Source organism: Pelobates fuscus, chromosome 6 (assembly GCF_036172605.1).
Source record: "Pelobates fuscus isolate aPelFus1 chromosome 6, aPelFus1.pri, whole genome shotgun sequence".
Taxonomy (NCBI): domain Eukaryota; kingdom Metazoa; phylum Chordata; class Amphibia; order Anura; family Pelobatidae; genus Pelobates; species Pelobates fuscus.
The window spans coordinates 285,523,481-285,548,245 of NC_086322.1; the positions used below are offsets into that span (position 1 = coordinate 285,523,481).

The 24,765-nt window shown below is 40.1% G+C and overlaps 1 protein-coding gene across 5 annotated transcripts in view; it reads right to left on the minus strand.

Moving 5' to 3' along the window:
- The window catches only part of TANC2 (tetratricopeptide repeat, ankyrin repeat and coiled-coil containing 2), a 266,147-nt gene that overhangs the window by 121,205 nt on the left and 120,177 nt on the right, over window positions 1-24,765 (minus strand). For all 5 annotated transcript variants that reach the window (XM_063459359.1, XM_063459358.1, XM_063459357.1 and 2 more), the window contains one exon: window positions 15,734-15,805. In XM_063459359.1, the coding sequence (XP_063315429.1) occupies window positions 15,734-15,805 (72 nt within the window). The remainder of the gene's footprint in view (window positions 1-15,733; window positions 15,806-24,765) is intronic.

The following is a 24,765-nucleotide window of genomic DNA, read 5'->3' on the forward strand; positions in this document are numbered from 1 at the left end:
CCACTCGATCCTGACCCATCTCACCTTATCAGATCTCTCTCCCCCTGTCTTGTGCCTTCCTTAACACACATCTTCAACTGCTCTCTCTCTCTCTCCTGGCGTTGTCCCTGCTGACCTTAAACATGCTACTGTAGTACCTATCCTGAAAAAATTATCTCTTGACCCGTCGTCCCCCTCTAACCATCGGCCCATATCTCTGCTCCCTTTTTCCCTCAAAGCTTCTGGAAAGACTTGTCTTTACCCGTATGTCTCACTTCCAACTCTCTCCTTGACCCTCTTCAGTCTGGCTTCCGCCCTCTCCACTCTACTGAGACTGTGCTTATCAAAGTTACTAACTACCTAATCACAGCTAAATCCAAAAGCCACTACTCCATAATAATACTGCTTGACCTCTCTGCTGTCTTTGACACTGTTGACCATGCTCTCCTTCTACAAACTCTTCAATCGCTTGGTCTCTGTGACTCTGTCCTCTCACGGTTTTCCACTTATCTCTCCCAACGCTCATTCAGTTCTCCTTTTCTAACAATACCTCCTCCCCTCATCCAGTCTCGGTTGGAGTCCCCCAACGCTCTGTACTTGGTCCTCTTCTATTTTCTCTTTATGCTGCCTCTCATGGCAAACGTATTGCCTGAATTGGATTCCACTACCACCTGTATGCTGATGACACTCAGATATATCTCTCCTCCCTGGACCTCTCCCCTGGCGTCCTGCAACATGACCCTGCTTGCCTTTCTTCCATCTCTGACTGGATGTCCTCCTGCTTTATGAAACTCAATCTCTATAAAACTGAGCTCCTCGTCTTTCCTCCTCCTAATACTGATTCTCCTCATTTGCTCTCCCTTCAAGTTAGTGGTATCCACATAAGTCCACTCTTGCAAGCGCGCTGTCTTGGCGTCGAACTTGATTCTGGCCCCACGTCCAGTATGTTGCCAAATCATATAGATTCCATCTTAAAAACAAAGCCTGCATCCGCCCCTTTCGTACGCAAGATGCTACCAAGGAGTCCATGCTCTAGTAATTTCCTGCATGGATTATTGTAACCCTCTACTAATTGGTCTTCCCGAAAGCCGTATTGCCCCACTACAGTCTGTAATGAATGCTGCCGCCAGACTGATTTTCCTCTCGTCGGTCTTCTCATAACTTACCTCTCTGTCATTCCTTACATTGGCTTCCTATAGGAGTCAATTCAAAGTGCTAACTCATACCTATAAAGCACTAAACAGTTCTAGCCCTTCTTATATCGCTTCACAGATCCATAGGTATGCCCCTTCTCTGTCTCTCCGCTCTGTCCCATGACCTTCTCCTGTCCACTGCTCGCACCCCTACAGCCAACTCAGACTTGCAGGACTTCTCGTGGGCGGCTCCCTTCCTATGGAATAGCCTGCCTTCGACCATTAGACTCTCCCCTAGTCTTCAACCTTTTAAGAAGTGCCTTAAAACCCATCTCTTTACGAAAGCTTATGGCCTCCCAGAGTAACCTCTACCTCACATACCTGTCTCTTGAACTCTCCTAAAGGGCAGCACTTTACTCTCTCCTCCAGCTCTGCTTCACTCCCACCTTATTTGATTGCAATTTCCTATCCTAATGTGTTTTATACCCCACCTCCTATAGACTGTAAGCTCGTTTGAGCAGGGTCCTCTTCAACCTATCGTTCCTGTAAGTTTTCTTGTAATTGTCCTATTTATAGGTAAATCCCCCCCCCCTCTCATAATATTGTAAATCGCTACGGAATCTGTTGGCGCTATATAAATGGCAATAATAATAATAATAATAATAATAAAAATAATAATAAAAGGAGCTGGGAAGTTTTAGCCCAGCGTCAAATCAACACAATGCCTGGGGATTAAATTACCTAAAAACAAATTTTAAGATTTGTTCTTCAGGATCACCACTGGATGAGTGCATTATGCAGTACAAATGCATAATGTCTTCATTACCTCTAGTGGCTAGTTCAGGTACTGCAAATGAATGAAGATCCAAAAAAAAACACTACAGTACTTTTTTTTCCCATGGTAGAATTCTGCGTCCACAAGTTGAAATTTAACACAGAGTAGTTAAACTATTGATTTCAACCAGATTTGTAGCAGTTCCCTTTTATAGTTCAGCTTCAAAGACAAGCTCTTCCATAGACTAAACATTGAACTCTTCATGAACCAGATAGAGTCAAGTTCAAGGTTAAAACTGTACCATGCCGCAGTTTCTGTGACTATCGGAAAGGATCACTGTGAAAATGAAGACCAGTTCACAAGCGTGATGATTATAGCCCTCTGATAACATTTCTCGCTCTCCCTGCGGCCTTTAGTAAAACCCACCCGTTCGATACAAATCCATCTTGCACTTGGATTGTCAGTCACACCCAGAAGCCAATTGCTGTGAATCAGAACGTGAGCCACTGAAATAAAAAAAAATCCCTGTGTGCTCATTTACAACGGTTACAAAATATTTGAGGCACCAGAACATTGTTATGACTCAATATCAAGTCACTCTGGAACGCTTTCAAACACCAAAAACTAGACATCAAAACGTCTTTCTAGAGAAGTGATCAAGCAAAAAAAAATAAGTTCAATTCCACCTTGCTTATTAAGGCTTCCTTAGAGGGTTACGATGCTCGTCAGGAGTAACGACTGGGATGGGATACAGAATTTATCATTGTAAAAATGAACAATATTACACTTATTGCTCTTTATTTTATTAGAAAATCGAATTCATTGATTGGTTAGGTCCAAAGATCATTCACAAAACATACCATCTGATATCTGTGCTATTGGCTTATTAGATAAAAAATAATGCAAAGAAAAAAAAAAAAGTGATGAATGCCAAAGACAAAGACACCTCTAAGATAATGAATAGAAAAAGAAAAACCTTACAAAATCGTAGAAAACAAATTGGTAGGAAGTGCCATATAGGGGAGAATTCTCCTCCGTATGCCTGTTTAACGCTTATTCCCACAAAGAAAAATTACAATTTAAAAGAATAAATTACATGAAACAGGATTATTTATATCTAAACAGGCTTTCATTAGAATTACATTTTAAAAGGAATCTACTGAATGGTATTTTTTTATATTATTATTAATTTAGCTTAAAAGCCTCTATTACTTTTCCAGAAATAAAATATACTTGAGGTTTGCATGAAATGAAAGGAGTATCTTGGCTGCTACGTGAAGCAGAGTGAATGTTGTACCCACAAAGGTCCCCTGCAAACCACTCACTCCACACGTTCAACATCCCTGGGTCCATCCAGCTGTTTTTCCCACCTGGCTTTGCAGTCCAAAACAGCTGGAAGTCTTCGGATGATCACCACCCTTCATAGCATGTTATCGTCAACGTAAATGAGTGGAAAGGGATAAATGAGAACCAGGAATAAAATGAGAATAGGTTTTATTCAGAGCTTTCCACCATCAGGACAAAGATAACCAATTCTTCACCAGGCCTGCTCTCCCGGATGCGATATAGAAAATAGAATTAATTGTTTTCTATAAACAATAAACGCTCTGTTACACACAAGGAGAGCCTTCACATTTTGACCAGCATGCTTGTGGTAATTCTGTATTCTTCTGAACATTAAGTTATCAATCGTATGATTATCACTTGTAGATAATGGTATCCTCCATCCCCCCCATACACACCTTGTGTGTCATGATGTAAGGATGTCCCTCTTCATTGAATGTCTTTAATACAAATGCAAGGGATTCAATTGCCCATTAGCTAATAGCGACAAAATGTTCCACAGCACTTGCAGATTACTGCAATTACAGAAAGGGGATATATAAGTTTGAATGAGCTTACAATCTATGAGGATATGAGATCGATAAATAGATAATCTTTATTCATCGCTGGTATTGCAACCTGTGTCTCCCTGTTCTTAGGTTCGGACATTAAAATTGCTCTAACTGGCCGACGGGGCAAACAAAATGCAAAATTGTGAAGCCATGTGAAAAGGAATTAAGGGATTAAATATATGCTATTAATTAATATAAGAAAATCACAAAAAGTGGTATGACTTACTGATGCATTCCTGTTGAATCTTATTTAAAATGCCATTTCAAACCCAGACTAAATTTGAGAGTTTTATTAAACTAATATCGAATCCTTTTATTTTTATTTATATTTTTTAAATACATTAAATTAAAACCCTAGGAAGCAAATTTTTTTTAAAAATAAATGAATTTCAAAAAACCAAAAAAACACCACAAGTAAACAGCCAGTAGAAAATGGGCTAGCCCGAATGAAAATAACGAACAAACAAAATGTTATTCTATTGATACTACTATGATACACAACTCCCTGGTGATGGGATGTACAACCGGGAATGGTTTATTATAGAACTATACGATGTGAGAAGTTGCAACAGCTTGCCAACTAGATGACCTATTTTGTGCTGTATGGTAAGCCAAGTGTCTACCATAACATTTACATCCATGTTTATTATAACATACCGGTAGAGATAAGGAAACTTCATAAGATGCAAATGTTTCACCAAAGGGGCCATCCCTTCAAATATTTAAAACCTACTATTTGGGGAAATAAACCCTTAATCTAATATTTCACTCAGAATAAATACAAATTAGAGGTGCTGATATTCGGTCACCAGAGATCTAAACATGGATTAAATAATAAGGGGGGGGGGGGTCAAATAACACCAGATGCTAAATTAATAGCCTAGCCTGGTTTGATGAATGTCAATTTGTTAAATCGTGTGGGGGTAACAATATAACAATGTTATTGTTGCATTAAATACACTATTAGCAATGCAGTTTGGTTTTCTTTTTTGGGTGTCCCCTTTATCTACAAAAAGATAAAGGGGAGAGTAGCTGTAACAGTCCAGTAATATGTAGGCACGACTTGTTGAATAATATACGCCACGTTTCATGATAGCACAACCATGTGGAAGAATAACAAGTGATATCCAAATACAAGAATTGGGTTTCCAGTAACAGACGTTCGGCAGTGGAACTACAAATGTTTCTATGATGTTTGTTCGGACTTTCAATATCAGTTTTGTAGGGGTCACATGTTTTCTCTAATTATCTCTGGAGGTAGCAAGAACGGACTGACATTAGATCACAATTAAAGGACCACTCTAGGCACCCAGACCACTTCAGCTTTATCGCAGTGAGAAGACTCTTTCCTATGCGACCGGCTGAATGTGCGCGCGGCTCCTGCCGCGCATGTGCATTCAGCCGATGACGTCGCAAGGAAGGAGGAGAGGAGGAGGAGGAGGAGAAAGCTCCCCCGCCCAGCGCTGGAGAAAGGTAAGTGTTTAACCCCTTCCTCTCTCCAGAGTCCGGCGGGTGGGGGCACCCTCAGGGCACTAAAGTGGTCCTTTAAAGTTGGTTTGTATTCTATTCAATAATCTTTAAAGTGGGGCAGAGCTCTGAACTTTCAAATTGTGTGGACTGGTTGACTTTTTTTTTTCTTTGATTTGTTAGTAATTTTGACTATGGAGGACATCTATAGGATCAGATCATTAGCAAAATGAACGTTAGTGCTGCGGTGATCACATTGTAATACACTCGGACTCGGTGGCGGAGAAGCTCTTTGTACACACATCTGTTTCCTGTAGGCATTTTGTTTGTTGTTTTAACTGTAAATTAATCCTATAGTTTGGGTGGATTTTTACAGGAATTTTAATTGAAGTGACACTGAACTTTAAATCTTTGACTTTTCCTCGATTTTTATTTTCATAATCTGCAAAGACTAATGAGAAAGTATATATGTTTCCTTAATAAAAACTTTTTGGCCATTGTAAGTTAATGATTTGTGTTTAAAGGGTTTCTTTTAAAAGTGGTCATGGTGGCAAGAGTCGGTATGTGTAGCGGTTCTGCTTGAAACATTGCACATTCTGACATTTCTGCACTTTTGTGCTTCTGGCGAGTTAGTTGTGCTGCCTAATGTCGATTCTGTGCAAAAAACATATTCGTCATCGGTGTACATTGCACTCTGGCAACGGACATAATTCGGTTCTTTACTTGCTGGGAGCACACCTGCAAGTAGAATCCCAACCTCCCTGCAGCCAGCTAGCCCATTGTCCACACATTGCACAGCCCTCCTTCCTTCCCCGTCGCCATGATTGAGTGGAGGTCAGGCTTTAGCAGCAAAATGAGTGGTCACTCAGCTTATCTCTCTGCTTGTGAACACCAACATCACATGCTTCACTGTGAAAAACACTTGATTGGAACATGGACCCAAAGATGACCATGCGGCATGATGATCAAGAAGGTGGGGGCACAATCAATGACTGTGCCGGCACTGGATTCCAAGTAGGCTATCATCTTCTTTTGCCGAAAAAAAAATTACAAGCTGGTGTAACCCTTCATGTAATAAGTTTTTTTTTTAAAGCAATGGTTGTGCGTTGTTTTATTTTTGTACTCCTTCTATGTGCCGTTAACACATTCATGTCCATAGTCTACCGAAAACCATGACTTAGTGCTGCCCGCAACACACAATCTAACCTTAACGGTGGATAAAAATCAGTGTTCACAATTATATAAAATGAGATGACTGATCTGTTGGAGGGTCTTCCTCATTTGGGTAAAAAAAAGTCCTGATCTCAACTTCTTATTTTAACACAATGCTAAGAACAAAGCCGATATGAAGGCAAAGTTTAGCCCCAGTAAAAAAAAACCTTGTACTGCACATGGATTTATACAGAGATTTGTCTGACCATGGATTATACCTTTGCAAATGAATAATTCTAATACAGTCATTTATTCACTAAGAGGGACATATTTGTTTATGTCAAGTTGGGTCCTGGGGAATAAATATTAGAGCCCAATTAACTAGTAATCACTTTATCGACTGCTTCCTGGAATTAAACCTGTGACACATTAAGTATGGACAGATACTAGAGTTACTGCAACTGGAATATCCACTAAGCTCTCTCATTTTCTTAGAAGCACGAACACAGTAACAGATGTAAAAAACAAAACAGAAAAAAAAATAAAAATCACATATCACATTGAAATTAAACATTATCTTCAGAGCTTAAGAGTTTTTGAACAAATGCAGTATGGCCAATTTATGACTCATGGCCGTGTATTTAGAGGAAAGACAGAATTGGAGACGTCTGCTCCAGAGCTTGAACATGATTTGGTGATTATATTCATAATCGTATATTTCCATTGTATTATTACAACTCGAGCAACTTGTAAGTGGGGAAAAATATCAGTCTGACTTCATTATGCTTATCATACTACTGAATGAGCTGATGTGTACACAGACTATCACTAGGTGGCGTTGTTGGGGAGGAAGTCCTGGCATTAGAAACAATTAGAATTAGAAGATTGCAATTCGAAAAAGTACGCACAAAAAGAAAAAGTACGCACAAAAAGAAAAAGTACGCACAAAAAGAAAAAGTACGCACAAAAAGAAAAAGTACGCACAAATAGAAAAAGTACGCACAAATAGAAAAAGTACGCACAAATAGAAAAAGTACGCACAAATAGAAAAAGTACGCACAAAAAGAAAAAGTACGCACAAAAAGAAAAAGTACGCACAAAAAGAAAAAGTACGCACAAATAGAAAAAGTGCACACATGCCCAGATTGAAATAATACTCTAATGGAGCTCAATGGTTAAATTATCCCACAATACTATACGAACCTACAGGGTGTATGAACCCCTTAAGGACCAAACTTCTGGAATAAAAGGGAATCATGACATGTCATGTGTCCTTAAGGGGTTAAAAGAAGGCTACCTTGTTTCCAAGTACGCAACATTTCGGCTCACTGGAGGGTATTTACCAGGATTAATAAAGGTTCCTTATTGAGCTGTAATATTGTTTATGCGACAATACGTTGTACTGCTTTTTAATATTTTGTGTGGCTATTCCTGTCTGTAATTAACTGTACATCCCCCTGTACAAACTAGCCACATATGTAAATCAGAACTAATCCCTTAACGATCAACTATATATATATATATATATATATATATATATATATATTTATTTATTTTTTTAGAGAATTTCCCACAACTGCTCGTTCTAGTATAAGTTTTGACCTGTTCACATTTTTCGTCCCTATGTTTCTTGAAAAATAGACAGCATTAAGTTCTTCTCCGAAGCTCTGACACATTTACCAAAAATTGAGCTTTCCATAAGTCAAAGTAATCCCCCTACGTTTTCTTAAATCTTTTGATTGACCCGGAATTTCAATTCAAATGCATCACATTCTTTAGGAACCTAGCAGAAAGCTTACACCTCTGTGAGAAGCTCAAATGTTATAGAACCAGTTTAATTCGACTCATCTCCCGTATGTAGTGGTTTCTGCTATGGAGTGACATGTCCATGTCTGCCCTATATTGATGGAAGTTCCTTTCACAGTTGTGTCTAAAGATTAATGGATTCTGTGTTACAAGTTTCAGTAAGAACACACAATATGGTTTTAAACGCATAGTGTTCTATTAGCCAAGGGATTTGAAAACCTGACTCATTCTGTGAATATACATAACTTTGAGATCGCATTTGTTTCGAGGTTCTACTAAAAAAAATTAAAAAAAATAATGGATTGTCAGTTGTTTAGAAATACAGAAAAAGTAACCAGAGTTAACATAGTATGATATAAAATCCCACTTCCACTATTCCCAGCCAGCAATACCCAACCCTATCCCATCAGATTCAAGTCCTTGGGAATACCAACCATTAACTGTGAATGAAGGTGACACTCAACTGTACAAATAAAAAAAAATTGTGTCTGCAGCCTTTGCAAGCCCTCCCCTTTTACACAGTCCAGACTTTCAGTGACTGTCCAATCACAGGCTTCCCAATGCAGCTCAATGAGAATATTTGCAAGGCAGGTGCTCTGGGCAATTGCTGCCTCTTGAGTTTAGCTCCGCTGAGCAAAACAACCAGGAAGTTACAGGACCGGTTGTCTGATTGAAAGCCAGTAAAATGTAACAAGGTTAATTTCTAAAAGTGCAAATTTCTATTGAAATCTGCAAATTTGCAACAAAAAAATAGAAATTAAAAAAAGGATACTCTATTCGCAGCAAAGTGCTTCAGCAAGATCAGGTCAGTTAAAGGGACACTCCAGACCACTAAAGCACTTCAGCTAGCAAAAGTGTGTTAAGGGAATCAACACAGTAAAGGAAAAGGCTATATTTAAAAGAAGAACAGCTACCACAACAAGAGGACAGTCTTAAATTAGAGGGGCAAAGGTTTAAAAATATCAGGAAGCATTACTTTACTGAGAGGGTAGTGGATGCATGGAATAGCCTTCCAGCTGAAGTGGTAGAGGTTAACACAGTAAAGGAGTTTAAGCATGCGTGGGATAGGCATAAGGCTATCCTAACTATAAGATAAGGCCAGGGACTAATGAAAGTATTTAGACAATTGGGCAGACTAGATGGTCCGAATGGTTCTTATCTGCTGTCACATTCTATGTTTCTAAGTCTTACGCTCTCTGCTGTTTCCGACTTCCTGGAACGGCAGGGAGGGGTGGCCATCTTTGATATGGGAAAATCTGCAGCAGAACCCCAGTTCTGCTGAACACTAGTAGGGTAACCCCCGCTGTAGAGGAACAGCCTTCCCAGTGAACAGCAGCTCACAAACTACTTGTATTAATCGTTTCACACAATATTGAGCTGTTCAGAAGATAAGCCGTAAAATTTTATCTAGCCTACCTGCGAGATCAGTCATTCAGACAGCAAACAAAGAAAGATATTGTCGGCATTCTTCCACTCGCCAATGTAGCTTTTATTGTAGCAATATACTTGAAAACAACTTGTACAAAAACAAAACAAATGTTTAGATCTTGTATATTGTGACGACAATAAAACACAGTCTCTCTCTCTCTCTCTCTAAGTAAGGGTACTACAAGCGTAATCAATGTCAAAGAGAGGGAGGGGGGGAAATAAAGATAGAGATAGATAGACAGACAGACAGAGGCAAAAGACCAAAAGGTATAGCTATAAAATAAGTGGATGATAAAATAATTAAGTGATACATTCCAAAAATATCTGATCCCAAAAATGCCATGCGATTCCTTAAATATCACATCCACATTTGATTTCCCTTAATGAATGTTATGTCAGTAATAACTTGCGTGAGCAATGCAGTAGAGCACGGGTTCCCAACCCAATTCTCAAGTACCCCCTAACAGTCTAGGATTTAGGGATTACCCAGTTGTGTCTAAGGTGTTTTTAGAAAAAAACTAAAAAAAAAAAAAAAAAAAAACACTTAAGACACAACAGGGTAATCCCTAAATTCTGGACTCCTCTGCTGCAATGTCGTGTTGCCGCGGCTTTGCTATCCCTGGACGACTTGGACGCACGCGTGCACTTGATCATCTAACAGAGAATTAATGTAGACGCTTTTCTCTAGCAGTGCGATGCATGCGGCATCGCAGGAGTTAACGGAACACTGGGCACAAAGCATTGCAATAACGTTAAGATCGAAATACACATGTAAATACAGAAGAGTAGAATGTCCCTTGAACTTGAGCATTATGTAAACAGCTTACGAGAGCTCGCAACATATAGATTTATTTACACCGGTTTCGTGCCTGTACAAAGGTCTGACACAGCGGATAGTTTAGTCTTATTGAATGACAGTTATTTGAAACAGCTTCTCTGCAGAAAAAGGGTGAGCTCCGACAAGCATCGTGTGATCCCCGCCACGCATACACATGCCTGACAGATCCGAACAAAAAAAGTTAATCACTATGTTCCATCACGTATGATGTCATGAAAAGGGTCACGGACTATGTACAGATTCACTCCAGGAAGACTAGCAAGGCCTGCTAAAAATATATGAATCTAAATGATTTATTTACTGTGATGCAGAATTTCAGTTGTCTACTGTATATTTAAAGGGTTACCCCAGCCACCATGAATACTTCTGCATTTAGAAGTGGTCACTACGCAAGCAATCTGTATGTGCAGAGTTACAAAGGACCTAAAAAATTACATAAAAACAATGTTGTGGTCTTCCCCTTTATATAGCAAATACAGCCTAGCTGAGTGTCCAATTCTCCAGCCACCTGGTAACAAATCTTCCCTGGCACAGACCTTGGTTGGCTTTTATACAGTATACAGACTAGTGAGGCGCTATTTGGACCAAGGGTGCCTGGGGAGGTAAGCGGTCTGCTGGTTCATGGGGGTACCGGATTTACTGGAGCAGGAGCCCCAGATTTGCTAGTGCCAGGAATACGAAGTCAAAGCGGGTGGGAGATTGCATTAGTTCCTGGTCTGATGAGCCCAATCCTTACCAAGCCTGATAACCCCCTGCAAGTTCTTTTTAATCGTATACATATATGGGGTTTGTGTGCTACAAAGTGTACTTGTTTTTACCCGGTTACCTCTATAACCGCTCTAAGTAGTCTGCGGTGAAACGGAGGGCAACCAGTGGAGATACCGAGCTCTGTCACACAGAGAATCAGCCTATACTGACAAACCAGTAAATTGGGTGATACGGCATGACATCAAAGTAGGCGGGCAATGGACTCAAGCTAAGATTTACATTATTTTCAATGTTTTCTTAACCAAAAAAAAAAAACTTTTTTTTTTTTTTTTTTAGAAACCGGAGGGATCAAAAAAAATGGCAACTCTACATTAAGACATTTGAAAGCTGAACTAACCGTGTACAAATAACACATGGTAATAACAGGATAACAAGAAGAGTCCTGCTAAAAGGGGAATTGCCATTTCCCAGGATGTTTACTCATTCACTATATTTAACACTTTTTGGTTGTAAGGTGAGAAAACTAAAAAATATATATGTAGGAATCCACTATTTACCTCTCATGGAAATGAATTCTCCCATCTTGGCTCCATGTCAATCATTACTATAAGCTCTGCCTTTTCTGTTATTGAAAGTATACGTTTCTGGTTTTCCTCGTCCAATGCAATGTGTGCCCAGGATTTAAAGGAGCACTTTAGTGTCAGGAATGCAAACATGTATTCCTGACACTATTGTGCTTAACTAACCATTATGCTCCCCTGCTGCCTCTGATCGCAATTAAAAGGCGTTTAAACTGGTCTCACCAGAGCTGGCCCAGCCAGACTCCGCCTCCATGGCCAAGATCATCAGTCTTGACTATCTCAGCCAATCCAATGCATTCCCATTGGACAAAATTGCCACACTGCACCAATCAGCATCTCCTCACAGGGATGCATATCTATGGGCAATGCGCAGCACTGGACTAGGAAGTCCCTCTAGTGGCGGTTTTACTGCCACGTAAACTGGATAGTGATGTCCATTGCTAAATATTTAATACACATTTAAAGTAAAAGTAGGCAACACATGGGGGGAGGGGGGAAGTTTAAGGCAAGTGATGGGAGATTTTCAATTATTTATTCAAATAATTTCCAGAAGAGATTATTCCTCTTTAATGAATAAAACTTGTATGAGGGTTTTTTTGTTTGTTTTTTTTTTTTGTCAAATTTCTACAGAAAACGAGCAGCGATCCCATTTATAGCATTTGGATATTTTTATGCAGTGGCATGTGCATTCAATTACACAAAAATTGCCCAGTAATGGATTTGTGATATAAACAGATCATTTTAAACAGCCCAATTCTCTTGTTAATTTGATTGCAAATTAATCTGGCCTTGTAAAGCGGCAATAGGGAGATAAAAGCACATTTAGGAAACAAGAACACACGTAAACAAACTAACACACCAGATTCATTACAAGTGAAGTGATTTAGCGACACAGCGATCTCATTGCAGGGTCTGTTGGCATGGTGTTGGCATAAGGAATTATTGAAACATTTGCATGTTACTTTTTTTTTCTTCCCACAAACTAGAAATTGTAGAGAAAGCAGAGAGTTGACTAGGGAATTGCAAATTGCAGGACAAAATATGAAATTTAAAACCTTTAACTTTTGGCTTTTTTGCCCAAATTTACAATAACCTTGACAGATCTACAGTTAGCAGTTCGTGAATAAATGCCTTCACCATAAAGGGAATCCATCACACAAACTAAGTGCGAGTGATCAGATTAGTTTCAAGTATTTAAACACTTTTTTTGTTGTGCTAGCTAAACCATCGGCAATAGGTTAACATTTAAACTTGCACAAAAACACACAATTCCAATACACACTAGGACCTAAAAGGTAGGCAACAGGAGTATCTTAGGACAGATTGTGAATGCGGAGCCGAAAGCTCTAAAGTATAAATTCTTGAAAATATTCAAAGTAGAAGGGATAACCCCAGGGGGCAGGAGAGAGAAGAAAAAAGAGGCAAACGATGTCAATAAAGACACTAAGAACCCCTAAAATCGAGGTATTAACTCAGAAGGTGTGTAAATAACACTATATGCATGGGGGTGTGTAAGCTTATCCTGGGGAGGACAAGGGCTATAGTTTCTGCCAAGGGCAAATGTGTGGGCAGTGGGGTACACAGGAGCGAGGGAAACGCACCAACAAGAGGAGACACAGGCTTATTACTACACAGCGTAGCTAGTGTCCACACCTCTCCCACATGACACAATACACAAGACACACAGAACACAGAAACGTCTCAAAACTTGCCCTAGGCTAGCTGTCTAGCTCACATCAGTGAGTGTCAGAACTACCTGCTACTTCGAGGCAGCCTCAAGGTGTCCCTAGCTCCCCAGACAATATAACATGCAAAGATGTATCAAACTCACTCTCACCCCTTAGTGGATAAACCCCATAACGAAAAATTCCCAAAATACAAAGTGTTGACCCATCCAGATAGGAAACCTAGAGGTGTAAATAGAATAAAATATGCACTCAGACTTAAACTTAAAGGATTAGCATCGGCTAGAATCATTCCCAGTTAAGAGTGCAAAGGCTAGGAGTGAGCATCGGCTCAAATTTAAACGCTCAACGCGCGTTTCGGCGTATCTGCACGCCTTTGTCAAGAGCTCTTGACAAAGGCGTGCAGATACGCCGAAACGCGCGTTGAGCGTTTAAATTTGAGCCGATGCTCACTCCTAGCCTTTGCACTCTTAACTGGGAATGATTCTAGCCGATGCTAATCCTTTAAGTTTAAGTCTGAGTGCATATTTTATTCTATTTACACCTCTAGGTTTCCTATCTGGATGGGTCAACACTTTGTATTTTGGGAATTTTTCGTTATGGGGTTTATCCACTAAGGGGTGAGAGTGAGTTTGATACATCTTTGCATGTTATATTGTCTGGGGAGCTAGGGACACCTTGAGGCTGCCTCGAAGTAGCAGGTAGTTCTGACACTCACTGATGTGAGCTAGACAGCTAGCCTAGGGCAAGTTTTGAGACGTTTCTGTGTTCTGTGTGTCTTGTGTATTGTGTCATGTGGGAGAGGTGTGGACACTAGCTACGCTGTGTAGTAATAAGCCTGTGTCTCCTCTTGTTGGTGCGTTTCCCTCGCTCCTGTGTACCCCATTGCCCACACATTTGCCCTTGGCAGAAACTATAGCCCTTGTCCTCCCCAGGATAAGCTTACACACCCCCATGCATATAGTGTTATTTACACACCTTCTGAGTTAATACCTCGATTTTAGGGGTTCTTAGTGTCTTTATTGACATCGTTTGCCTCTTTTTTCTTCTCTCTCCTGCCCCCTGGGGTTATCCCTTCTACTTTGAATATTTTCAAGAATTTATACTTTAGAGCTTTCGGCTCCTCATTCACAATCTGTCCTAAGATACTCCTGTTGCCTACCTTTTAGGTCCTAGTGTGTATTGGAATTGTGTGGCCATTTTTTTATGGCCATGTTTTAACCTTAATTATAATTGTTCTTTCAATAAAGGTTTACCCCAATTTTGTCCTCCCCCCCCCCCCCCTCTATATGTGACTTTCATAACTTTGAGGTATATATATTTGAAGGCAAATTTGGTCTACACTCATTGTATATGAGTGTCCTCCATATTCAGTTTTCATAATTTTTTCTTCTTTTGACATTATCTGGGGTTAAGCCCCGTATATACCTCCAGTAACCCATTTGGAGTGTGTGGGAGTTGGCTAGTCCAACTACACTCACCCACTCTTTCTTTCTATCTATTTGCACAAAAACAGTTTATTGCTCTACCAAAATTACTGGAAGAGATCACCTCAACAACATTGCTCAACTTTGTCATAAAAACTTCCTTTATCCCATCTTGCTAAAAAATAAACATGCAAAAATGAAAAAAAGAGAAGAGGCAACACACTTGTTTAGCAAGATATAATAACTGATTTTTTTTTTTTTTATATATATACTGAAGTGGAGAAATTGTGATGAGATTATCTTTACCTGTTTATTGATTAACCTGCAGCAGGAGAGGATCACCGAGACGAAGTATGTACATTGAGTACAATTCGGTTTAACCACACATCACATTATGTTGTAACACCAAAATGAATAGGCATTAACAGCCTGGGACTTGATAAATATTTTTTTATTGGTTAATATGTGGTTAGACCCAAATTGGCAGATATTTGTGGAATTTACTTCCCATGACGCTAAGTCAGATTCCCCCTACATGATCACTCCATCCCTGGTTAGTGTAAGATAGGAAACGTAAAAACATGTAGCCATTTCAAACTTAGTGCATCAGTGGTTTAGGTGGTATTTGATGCACTCGAATTACATGATATAATAGTAGCTCATGGATATTAGTGGAAAGGTGAGAGGGGTTCAGTCTCAGATGGTAGAGGGGAGATTAGAAGAGGCAGGGGTTCAGAATATGTTTCTAGAACAGGTGTTCAAATACAGCTCGGATTCCATAAATCACTGCTAGGGTAGACAGTATTGGACGGTGTATTGTACCAAGTCTCAGAATTGGGACAAGGACACTTATTCTCACCTTGGGAAGCTCGACCGTGCCGAGAGTCTACGCTGTGCTGCCTCCTGTCCTGTGGCTCCTCAGTCCCTCCATCTAGAAAAATCAAAACAAAATATCCAGTAAGTCGAGGTCACCTATTATCATGCAAACATTATTTCATTCTGAAAGAGGTTCTGAACATACAATGAATCTATAATTTATAAATTATTCACAAATAGTCTAACATGAGCCTACCTCAATCAGCGGGCAATTTGCTTTCCTAATAAAAATCAACAGAAGGAGGTTTGTTTTCCTTCCTACCTATGCATACTGTGTTTAATGCACGTTTCACACAATACCTTCCACAAAGCCATACAAGCACAGTTCTTATTTTGTAAAGTATAAGCAGCAAATTAAACTGTATAAGCTGTTTAAACATTTTTCTTAGATTTTGGTGAGAGATACAGTTTACATAGTAATGTTTACACCTCTGTGTTTATCGGAGGGGAAGATTTGGGAATTCCTCATGTGGATACTCCCCATTCACAATCTAGTCTAGTCATTAAAAAAAAATAGATTGAAATAAAAAAAAAACCTGAACGTTTGTCAGCAATAGATATAATCCTCATGCCAAAGCTCTTTTTTTACACCCAAATTCTTCTGTAAAATAAGATCCACAGGAATACAAATTACAGTATTGCATGGCGCATGCCTGTGTGTATAACAAAGCTCTACGGCATTCAAACTCACAGCAAATTGCAGTGAATAGGTTAGTGGAGATATGAATAAAAATATAGGGTCTAGAGAAGGTGGGTGGACCTCGAATCAGCACTCATGCAATCAGATCTCCCGCAATTCTACATTTGGACACCCAGGGAAGACAGGGCACTCCCCAGAACAACATGCCCAGCCATCACTAACTCCATTCACTTGTGGGACAAAACGGCCATAAAATACGGTTTGACAACCACCACCTCCCCCCTCACCCCTATATTAAGAAACAGGGCCTTCACCCCGGGTATGCGACCCAGGGACTTTAAAGGCCTTGAAAGAGCGGGCCTCCAAAGGGTCCTTCACCTATACATAGGAGACACGATAGTCCCCTTTGCAGACCTACAAACCAGAACTACCCTAACCCCAGCCGACTTTTTTCGGTATATCCAACTGCGCCACTACGCCACCCTAGAGACCGTGAAAAGAGCCGCTAAAACCAAACAGACCTTCTTTGAAAGGATCTGTCACGCAGAACGATACCAACAGGGCATGATCTCACAGTTGTACTCCCACCTCTGCTCCTCCACCCAAGAATGGGGAACACTCCACTACACTGATAAATGGGAATCTGACTTAGGGGAGACCTTAGAAGGCACTGACTGGCAGGATATATGGGAGGCGAATACTAAAACCTCAATATGTGTGACAATGCAGGAACAGTCCTATAAAACAATGCTCCGGTGGTACACCACCCCGGTGCAACTCTACCACATGAAAAAGACACCCAATGACCTATGCTGGCGCAATTGCGGTGAAAAAGGGACCTATGTTCACATGTGGTGGACTTGCCCCAAGCTAAAACCTTACTGGACAGCAATCCAAGCATTGATCTCACAAGTCATAGACAGACATATTGTATTAAACCCTTGGACCTTTCTCCTAGCCAGGCCTGTAGATGACTGGCCCATGTCGGCCCAACGCCTGCTCAACAAAATGACCCTGGCAGCCAGAAGGGCCCTGGCCCAAACATGGTTAAAGCCAGACCCTCCCCCAATATCCACAGTTATATCCAAAATCAAAGACTGCCATCTCATGGACGACCTTACGGCCAGAGTACGCGGCTCCACAAAAGCTTTTGCCAAGACATGGGGACTATGGGAAGACTACCTAAATAGATAGGCTCCATAACCAGACTGATCTAATGCCATGATCGGACTGGCGACCAGGATGCACCCCTCCCCCCCCCCCCCCCCCTCTTCCCCCATCCCACTCGACCTCCACGGGTCCGGGATACCGGTACCCCGGCCCAGGTCTTTTACAAAGTTATGTTCTGTTTTTACAAATTTTGTTTAGTTTTATTTTTATGTTACCAAAGCGATGATACTTGGTACATGACACAGGCACGCAATTGAGAGCTGCCCTACTTTGGGCTCATGTATTAATACACCAGCAAGCTGTGTAACCATAACCCAACGGTATATGGAGCTCTTGCATGAGCCAAATCATACAAGCCTTACTTTGTGTCATTGCAGAATATCACGTATTACTGTCTTGTGTTGTTTCTCTGTTAACAAAACGATGACACCTGGAACTATCATGTGTTTTGTCTCTTACGCTACTAAAACGAAGACACTTGGTACAGAACACACGTACGCAAACGAGAGCTGCCCTACTTTGGGCTCAAGTATTAATGCTTCAGCTAACAGTGTAACCATCACCCAACGTAAAATGGGGCTCTTGCGTGAGCCAAACCACACATGTCATACTTTGTGTCATCGCAAAATATTACGTGTTTTGTTTTGTTTTGTTTTTATGTTACTAAAACGATGATGCTTGGTACAGGACGCAGGTACGCAAATAAGAGCTGCCCTTCTTTGGGCTCATGTATTAATGTCTCAGCAAACTATGTAACCATAACCCAACGAAATGTGGGGCTCTTGCATGAGCCAAACTGTACGAGTCTTGTCTTGTGTCATTGCAAAATAAAGAATTACAAAAAAAAAAAAAATATAGGGTCTAGTTATGACCGAATAATCTATACATATGAATGCATTTATCCCTAAAAAATACAAACAAAATTTTAACAGTTTTACAGGAACACTGTACCCGTCAGAAGGAAGATACAATCCTAGAGTGACACATGCACTCGGGATTTGAAATAAATCCCCAATCAATTTGTGGACATGTCTGATTTATAAACACTTCAAAGTTGACCCAAAGTAACAACTGTAATAAGTGAGCAGTGTCAACCCTCAAACAAAATGTGTTTGGCTTATACCGGATTTCCAGAAACACTGGTTTCTTAGAATAAAATGAGTTAGTCATGTCACATACAGATCAATACATCTTTAAATAGTCAAAAGACTCATCTGTAACTCTGGATTGCATAGTGGTGCTCTACACCAGGACTCGACAAATCCCAGGGCTCATATAATTACTACTGGTCCATACCATTTTTGTAGAACATCCGTCCACGGAATCTGCTTTTAATTGTTGATCCCATATATCAAGTTGGTTCATACACTTAAATGTCCAACTCCTAAATCCTAATATACTGGTCAACCTTAATCTCAGTGCACAAACAAAGAGGTTGCACCTACAGAGGATAATTTCTCAATTATATACTTCATTATCTGGTATTTCTCTACCAAGAACCAGGGACCAAAGGGTAACGGAGTGAAGACCTTCCCGATAATTGCAAGTGACGTTTTAGTGGCTATATTTACTGGATGTTTGTCTCACTAGTCTACAACAACACCTTTCTGAGCTCTAAACATTTCCTACACCATGTTCTATCAAGTACACCCGCACAAAGTAACACTGTACCAACTTTTAAGAGTGAACGAGATCCTCTGGGAAATTAACTGTGACGGTTACAGACATCGGAGACATCTGACAGTTATGTTGGTAAATGGTAATAGTCTGATTTCAATTTCCCCTTGTGTTATTCCCTGCAATGTTGCAGTTAAACTTCATGACCTCTTGATCATGTTACGGAAGACATGCAATAAAAACAACTTTAATTGTGGTATAAATGTATCAGATGATGTTCCTAGAACCTTAGAAACTGCAGATGAATCTGGTATTGGAACACAACGCAGTCTCAAGTTAACCGTGAATTGGGCAATGAACAATAAGTTGCTTGGGTGACAACAGCTGGTCAACGAGAGTGGTCAGACCCATTCAGTCTGACAGACAGAAAAGCCATACATTCTCAAAATAACCAGGTCTTTACAACAGGCGCATACAGGATGACATCTATGAAAACAAAATACCTTAAACCTGAGCTGTCTACAAGTTTCAGACCACACAAGTAAGTAGGTGGCTATTATAGACTAACCACTGAGTGTACTTTTAGAAAGTGAATGCAGTAGACCAGTCTAAATGAAAATATATTTACCTTTAAAACCAAACTGGATGTTAACTGGTAATCACAATAAATTTCACAAAACTATCAAGGGGGTAGACGAGACTTTTGAAAGCCTCAAATCTATAATGGTTCCCAACAGGCGTGGGGGACAATCCCTGTTATGAATTCACCCTACAAGTGGATCAGCAAGATATCGGTGGGAATAGGAAAATAGATAAAAAATTAAAAGCTACTGGCTTCTAGTCTGTTGCAGTTCAGCCTAAGAAGCATTAGCAAGAAATTTAGCAGGTATTAAGAAGGCCTTTGCGGATGGGGATTTGAGGACGGCTTTGTGTGTACGCCGCGAAAACGCATGTCAGATCTGCTTGACAGTCTCTCTGCGATTGCAGCTCCAACTAAAATCTCTGCAGTGCAGTCAGACTAATCTATTCTATTCCTGCAGTCCCCCCCTCCAGTCTTTGCTGCACACTATCTAAACAAAGCAACCCTCTCTCAAATCATTCTATAAAACCCTCCAAGCACAGCTCTATGCCCCCCCCCCCCCGCGGCCTATACAAATTGAAACAATATTAATAGGTCTTCTTTATTTCCACCACTCCCCATCCAATAAACTTCTGAAATCTGGTAAACACTCACAATTTAATTTACGTAAACCTTTGGAATTAGCAAGAAGTCCAGACAGAGACACAAACATACGGAGAGCTTCATTCTGGATCTGAAAGAGCCAAGGGGGTCCCAGTAAAGTCAACGAGAAACATTTCAAACATGTTGTTTTAGTTTATTAGTTCAAGGAGAATGCTAAACGTACAAAAACATAAAAAAAAAAGCAGCAATGTCGAACTCTAAAAGGGAATCAATTACCAGTATTGGTAATTAACCTGAACGTTGGTTTAAACAGAAACAGCACAAAACGAGCATGTGTTTCCAATAACATCTATTTAAACAGACACTCCGGGCACCTAAACAACTTTTTCATTCTTCTACTGGCTTAAATAATCAGCTGTATTATTTGCGTGCTCAGTTTTGTACAATTAATAAGCAGAAAGAATTTCCTTCTTGCCGTTTATAGAATTGCAGTACGTGATGTCACAGAACAGCCACGTTCAGCTTTGACAGTAACCAGATTTGAGAATGCACAATTACAGTAACAGAATGTCCAGCCAGACAGATAGTAATTCAATTACCAAATGTATGTCTGTGTCTAGAGCAAGCCTGGGACATTCGGTGTGGTGTTAAAGGGTCACCCCAACCACCATGACCACGTCAGTGATTTAAAGTGGTTATGGTGATAGGAATCTGTATGGGTTTCTGCTTGAAAAGCTACACATACAGATAACTCTGCACATGTATAACGGGGGCTAGTTACACACCGGACCCACCTGTGACCTAGACATCCCAGAACTCTGTCCCCATCTGCCTAATGTCAATTTGGGGGTTAAACCAAGTCTGTCGTGAGTACACACTGCATGCTGGCAATGGACCTACTGAGCTACTAATGTCCCCATCTGCTGAGCATTGCTGGGGTTTTTTTTTTGTGGTGGTTGTTTCTCATTTTTCTTTTTCCCTCCATCCCTCCCACGTTGGGTGGAGGCGTGAAAGACAGCAAAACAACAACAAAAAAGGGAAAACAAAAACTTTGTTTTCATGTTTTATTGCACAATGTTGGGGGAGGGGGTAGAACTAACTAGTGCCAAATAGTAAAATGCCCCTTTATGTTTATATAAGAGGGCTAATTCGGGACAGGGTGGGCGGGGCACTGAGAGAGTGACGCCCACAATGATGCGCTCACACTGTACTGCGTGGGGACAGTTCTCTAGTGTCTCCAGACATGGTACACCGTAGAACTAAAGCGGGACAGGACCCCAAAAGCAGGACAGTTGGGAGCTTGCCGGCCTTCTAGTTTATTTCCTGGTGGACTGCAGTATCTTGGAGTGACTAGGTTGCCAGCTATGAGGAGTGTGGCAAGTAGGCCATCCACACTAAGAACTGTAAACACCATTTGTTTCTATGTGCTCCTGGTGTGTTTATGGAACCACATTCTGTCAAACCAACCAGTTTCTGTCAAACCGCTTGGAACTTCTTTGAAGGAACCTGACCCATGAACCCTTACAAGAACCACAACCCTTACAATAAGCTGCAGTAGTTATTGTGCTTGGAGTGTGCCTTTAAAAGGAACAGAAGAGTCACCTCACTGCTCACTACACCCACCACATTATATCCAATGTATTTATCACCTTGGATTAGAACTACGGTAGATAATACTAGACACCGATTCCACCAAAAATGGTTAAACTTGATCAACTCTGGTTTACTGACCCCCTGTGTTACCAGTTTCATGGTAAGATATTCTCTGATGTTTATGCTCCTTGTTATTGTTGCTTAATATTCGACTGGAACCCAACATACACTATTACAGTTGGATGATCTATACTCTGAAATTGGATTGCACAAGGATAGACAATGACTAGAGCTATGCCTCCCTGCCTTTTATGACCACTTGACTGGGCAGGAGAGAAGATTTTGGGTATATGGTTACTGTATTGTATTGAACATCAGAGGTCACATATGTAAAAATACAAAGCAAAAAAAAAAACGTTATAAAAGATGTATGAAAAACATAACTTAAAAGGAACTTGGAACAGAAAACTGAAAACTATGTGCACCTACGACTGATAAAAGTCCTTAAAAAGTGTTACCAGAAAAATGAATAAATTGGACAATATGGCTTAAGCCAGGCACAAGCTGTACAATGGATAACTAGTGAATAAAACAGTTGATTAGACACATAGCAATCAGTTATCTAAGCTAAGGTACAAGACATGAAAACAGTTTGATATTTTCCCATTTTCTAAGAATAGGCAGTGTTTAAACTGCTACTTAAGGTCACCTCTAGTGACTTTCACCCAGACAAAGATTACAGGACCGAAGTTCGGTGTCTAGAAGCTCTGAATGTTCCCCACAGAAATGTATTCACTCAATGCTCAATGGCACAGCACTGTGATTTAATGCGTACACTTACTAATCTTCCAATGCTTTTGTATCGGGAAATATTGGATTGGCCTAATGATCACAGCCGCGGATGTGGGTCAGCTGCAACAAGACTGGCACAGCAAGGGATAAAAGGTGGGTACATTTATTTATATCTTTCATTGGGGGGGGGGGCAGGAATCCAAGTACTTACTAGAACCCTATGGCATTAGGAATACATGTTTATACAACACTGTAGTGTTCCTTTAACAAATCCTGTAGGAAGAATACTTTATCTTAATCCTATTATGACTGCTAAAGTGGACCAAAAGGGTTAACAGGATTACTGATCACAGTATGTAAGACTGCTGTGAATAAGGGCCCATCTGAGGTTTATAAGATGAATACTGAAAGTATTCGAGAGAAGAGTTGTGAGGAGGTCAATAGAAATACAGAGGGTTGTACAAAACGCAATTGGTTTAGATGGTGACTGTTCCACTTTAAGAATATTACCCAAGAAATGTTCCCCATAATAGTACGGAGTTGCTTTAGAACCTACGTGTATATAATTTGACTGTATTTAACGGCTCTGCTGAAACACTACGCCAGGCGTTGCAGAATCAGCGATGCTCACACGTGTGGGAGGGGGACGATTACTGTGAGAGGTGGTAAAAAGATGACAAAGAAAAAGAAGAGTAGATGATAAAAGGGAGAGAGGAATGTGCCAAAAACTGTGCAAGGAATTAAAGTACGGTATATAAAGAAAAGATTAATAAGAGATTGCAAATTAATAAAGAACACTCTGCTGAACAAAAGAATACGGCAACATAGTTGATATCATAAAACGGAGTTATTAACGTATTGACAATGTAAAATCTAGAATTTTTTTTTTTTTTTAATTTTTTTTTGGGCCCTACAGCAAGTTAGAACACAAGTGAACGGCACTTGACTGAATACCCAGAATCCTCCAGGCCTACAAGAGTCCTTTTTTGTTTAAACATTGGACTTCTGTGACTACCCAAAATCCTTCAGTGCTCCACAGGATACAGCATTGTGTCAATTCCCAGAATCCTTCCTTTGTAACCAAACTATGGTATTTGTGAATTGCCACAGCATATCATTCATGCACAGGTCACACAATTAATACACTTCCCTTACAGATTGCACAGGAAATAAGATAAAAACAGATATAAATAGAGGCATTGTTCTTTATAATACTTGTTTAATGATGTTGTGAAGCTAAGTACAGACTGACGCATAAAGGTGATAGGGGGATGATATTAAAAATTACTGCAAAAATGTATTAAAAAGCAAAACGTTATACAATGGACTTGATGATCAGCCTTTCAACTCCTTCAGCCTGGATGGCTCCAAGGACCCCCCTATTGTTCCCCAAACTATGACTTCTGCTAAACAACCTTAGTAGTAATTCTGCCTCTCATTAGCTACAGGCAGTCACGTTGGATAAGTGGTCTTTAGCGGTTCCTAAATTTTGCATTTTCAATGTGCCCACTCCTCTCACATTTTGTCTTTTGGAGTCAGTCTAATAAATCCGGAATCATAGGCGTCAAAACAGTCATTCATTATTCATTGCTAAACTCTCACTAATTTGGTTTTGAATGCGAGATTGGATGCGACTTTCTTCAGACTGCCAGAATTCTTAACCTCATGTGTGCCAGAACTGCACTAAAAGGGAACAATAGCCCCTCAATGCTACAAGTACGGTTTAATAGAACGCAAAAATAAAAGTCTACAATATTAAATAAAAATTATATATCAATAACATTTAGTTTACATTAATTTGGTTAATTGCAGTAAAATGTGATCAGGTTTGCCAAGCATGGATCTAAACATTTACCCTTTGGATACTGCGCTAAAAGGACACTCCGGCACCATAACAACGTCAATCAGAACAAAGTTGTTAAGGAGTCCAATCGCAAGCTTACCAAAAGAGGTTAAACGACTAATAAACGGTTTAAACCCTACGCCATGAATTTTGCACCTGGCTCTCCCCACAAATATC